Here is a 3,080-nt window from a genome sequence, read left to right on the forward strand (position 1 = left end):
AAAGAAAAAGGCGAAGTGCTAAGGAATCGGGGTTTATTCCCAAGGGTATGGCGGAAAAGGTGAAGGGGCCCGCGGGGGTCTCGCGGCCCCCGCAGCTGGCTCGCTCGCCGGCTCCAGTGGGAGGCTCTGAGCAAGGGCCCGCCTTCAGGGCAGCATGGCCCAATCAGCGACAGGCACGGCGCTCCGGGCACGCCCCCACCCCCACGGCCATATAAGATTGGGCCTGGCGGGCCTCCGCAGCGCAGTGCTCGCCAGACTTCGGGCCAGGTCTGCGCAGAAGCTCGGCCGCCGCCTCGGCCGCCGCCCCTGCCGTCGTCCCCCGCCCCCCACAAGCAGCGCCGCCCCTCTGTGGACGCCCGCGAAGCAAGGCTGCCAAGCCCGGGCTCCGCGTGCCTCGTTCCTCGCGGTTTTCTCGTCCTCGCCGGGCGGGAGCGATGCGGCTGGGCCCGAGGCCCGCGACGCTGGGGCTGCTGCTGCTCTACGCCGCGGTGGCCGGCGCCGGCAAGGCAGAGGAGTTGCATTACCCGCAGGGCGAGCACCGGGCCGACTACGACCGCGAGGCGCTGCTGGGCGTCCAGGTGAGGATGCCAGGCAGGGTTCCGCACCGCCACGGGCTTTGTCCAGTGACAAAGCTGGGCGGCCAGGCGAGGCCTTGGCTGGGGCGGCCTGACAATGGGGGCCGGGCGGGGCTCCGCTTGCGCCCTAGGGGCCCCTGAGGCCTGTAAAGCTGGTGGAACTGTTGCAGCTCCAGAGCTAAGTCCTTTCTATTACTGGAACTAAGAGGTCAGGATCACTTAAGGTGGTAGGGGGACGTATTGAAGAGAAAGTGTGGGTCGTCCTGAAACCTTTGGGGCCAATGAGGCATGTGGTAGCCCTATTTCCCTCCACCATTGTACCCCACTGATTGTAGTACTTGATTCTCCTGTGTGTGATTTTCCTCCCTAAAGGAAGACGTCGATGAGTATGTTAAACTTGGCCACGAAGAGCAGCAGAGACGACTGCAGTCGATCATAAAGAAAATTGACTCGGACTCAGATGGTTTTCTCACTGAAAGTAAGGACTGTCTGGCACCGCCAACAATGGAGAAAGCCCTTTGTAGGAGATTAGTGTACATTTAAGAACAGTGTTGTCTGTTGAATATAGATTGCTGGTGTTCCAACAAGCTAAAAGTGCTGTGGTGTGGAGAATGGGTCTTATACCTGGAAGTTAGGCTACTGAATAAAATCAGTGCTTTCTCCAATGGTATACGCAAACATCACTGCCCATAATAGGATAAGTTTGCAAGTCATACCTTGAGACACCCTCTGTTTCACATCACTTTCCCCATTGCCCTTAGTCTGATCCATTTTAGAGACATTTGCCCAGACCCTTCTTAAGACATCACATGATACAATAGTACTCTTTGAGTATGTAGAATTTTAAGAATCTGCTCTTATTAGTTTATTATAACAATAAGCAAATAGAAAACATTCTATTGCATTGAATTATATTTATTGCAATATAAAAAATGTTGGTGCTGATGGGGCCTTAGAATCATTTATCTCTCTTCACAGAGAAAAAGAGACTGAGGTACAAAGAGGAAAACCTTATTTTCAAATAAATGGTAAACCTAGGAGTTCAACCATCTTAGTCTTAGTTCAGCTTTTAATGTCCTCAATTCAAAACAAATAACACTAGACTGCTTTTAGGTAGGCTGTTAGTCAGAAATGGAACACACAGATGATTGAGAGAGTGTTCTGAATAAATTGCTAGCAATACCACTCCCCCCCAATTTGGTTCAAGTGAATACTGAATTCCAGGTTGATCCTTTGAAGGCTCAGAAATTTGTTATTGTAACAGCAAGCTGTCTGCGGTGTCGCTTTGTTGTTCAGCATCCAGATAATGAAGTTAGCGGAGAGGGAATTACAGTGTGTGCTGTCACTAAAGTCACACTGGCGCAGTGATGAAACCTCTGAACTGATAGGGTAGGTCTGTCTTTGGTTACGCTACAGTAGACAAATGGAGTTGATCTGGAAAACTGTAGTATTTGTTGGAATCTAGATGTATTTAAAATAGTCTGGTTCTTCATTTACAGGTAAGAAAACAAGAACTTGAAAGGTCAGCTCCCTCTTAGGGCCAAGTTGAACTGTGAGCCCGCAGTGCTGGTCCCTGTCACATTCTGTGTTCTACTGTGCCCTACTAAATCTTTTAGAATAAAGACTTGTGGTCCTTACGGAAACACAAAAGCCACTTGAGGACCCTGAAGAGAACTTTGCTGATCTGATGGCCAGGGCTGGGAGTCTCTGAAGCTGGGCCTAAAGGCCCTGAGGCAAGCTTAAACCAGGGAGTTAAGGCCAGCTTGGGCAACAAGGAGAGAGACCCTCATCTTTTTTTTTTTTTTTTTAAAGTTCTTAAGTGGTAACAAAACACCATAGTTCAAGCTCTGAAGCCAAAAGTAGGTTAGAATCTTGACTTGGTCTTTCTGAACCTCAGTTTCTTTAACTAAAATAACGATGATTATAAGTTTGTTCAGTGTGTGGTTGCATAAAAATGATGAGGGTTTTGGAGTGGGAGGTAGGAATCGCCTTTGCATGTCTGTCTACCTGAGCCCTTACAGACCAGCAGAGAAGCACCAGGCTTTAAACCCGGTGCTATGTGCTCGTTCTCTGCTCGCAAGTATTGGTCGCGTGCTCCTTACCTGTTTTCTGTGATGCAGTGTAATAACTGCCTCTATGAAGACATTCTTAAACATTTGTTTATCTGAAAATGGGCATTTGGAATTTAAGAAGTTACCCCATTCCTTTAGGTACCAAGAGAAGACAGGCAGTTATGTAAGAAAGGCAGAAAATAACCTTGCTACTTTGTTAAAATTTCTTCCACATGGCTATGATGTTTAAAGGAACTATACCATACCAGCATTTCTCTGCTTTGGGGCAGAACTTGAATACCTGTTCACAATTTAAGCCATATTTACAAACATACCTTGATTGAGGTATGATGGCCCCCAATTGTATCCAGTCCCAACACTTGGAAGGCAGAGCCAGGTGATCTCTGAGTTAGAGGATCAGCCTGGTCCCATGTAGTGAGTTCTAGGCCAATCT

General features: G+C 48.7%; 1 protein-coding gene across 1 annotated transcript in view; it reads left to right on the plus strand.

Annotated features, from left to right (window-relative positions):
• The first annotated feature begins 234 nt into the window (after nucleotides 1-234).
• Nucleotides 235-3,080, plus strand: part of Rcn2 (reticulocalbin 2) — a 22,856-nt gene continuing 20,010 nt past the window's right edge. The window contains exons 1-2 of the mRNA XM_005347394.2: nucleotides 235-578; nucleotides 948-1,053. Coding sequence (XP_005347451.1) covers nucleotides 435-578; nucleotides 948-1,053 — 250 coding nt within the window. The 5' untranslated portion in view covers nucleotides 235-434. The remainder of the gene's footprint in view (nucleotides 579-947; nucleotides 1,054-3,080) is intronic.

This window comes from Microtus ochrogaster, chromosome 5 (assembly GCF_000317375.1).
Source record: "Microtus ochrogaster isolate Prairie Vole_2 chromosome 5, MicOch1.0, whole genome shotgun sequence".
NCBI classification, from domain to species: domain Eukaryota; kingdom Metazoa; phylum Chordata; class Mammalia; order Rodentia; family Cricetidae; genus Microtus; species Microtus ochrogaster.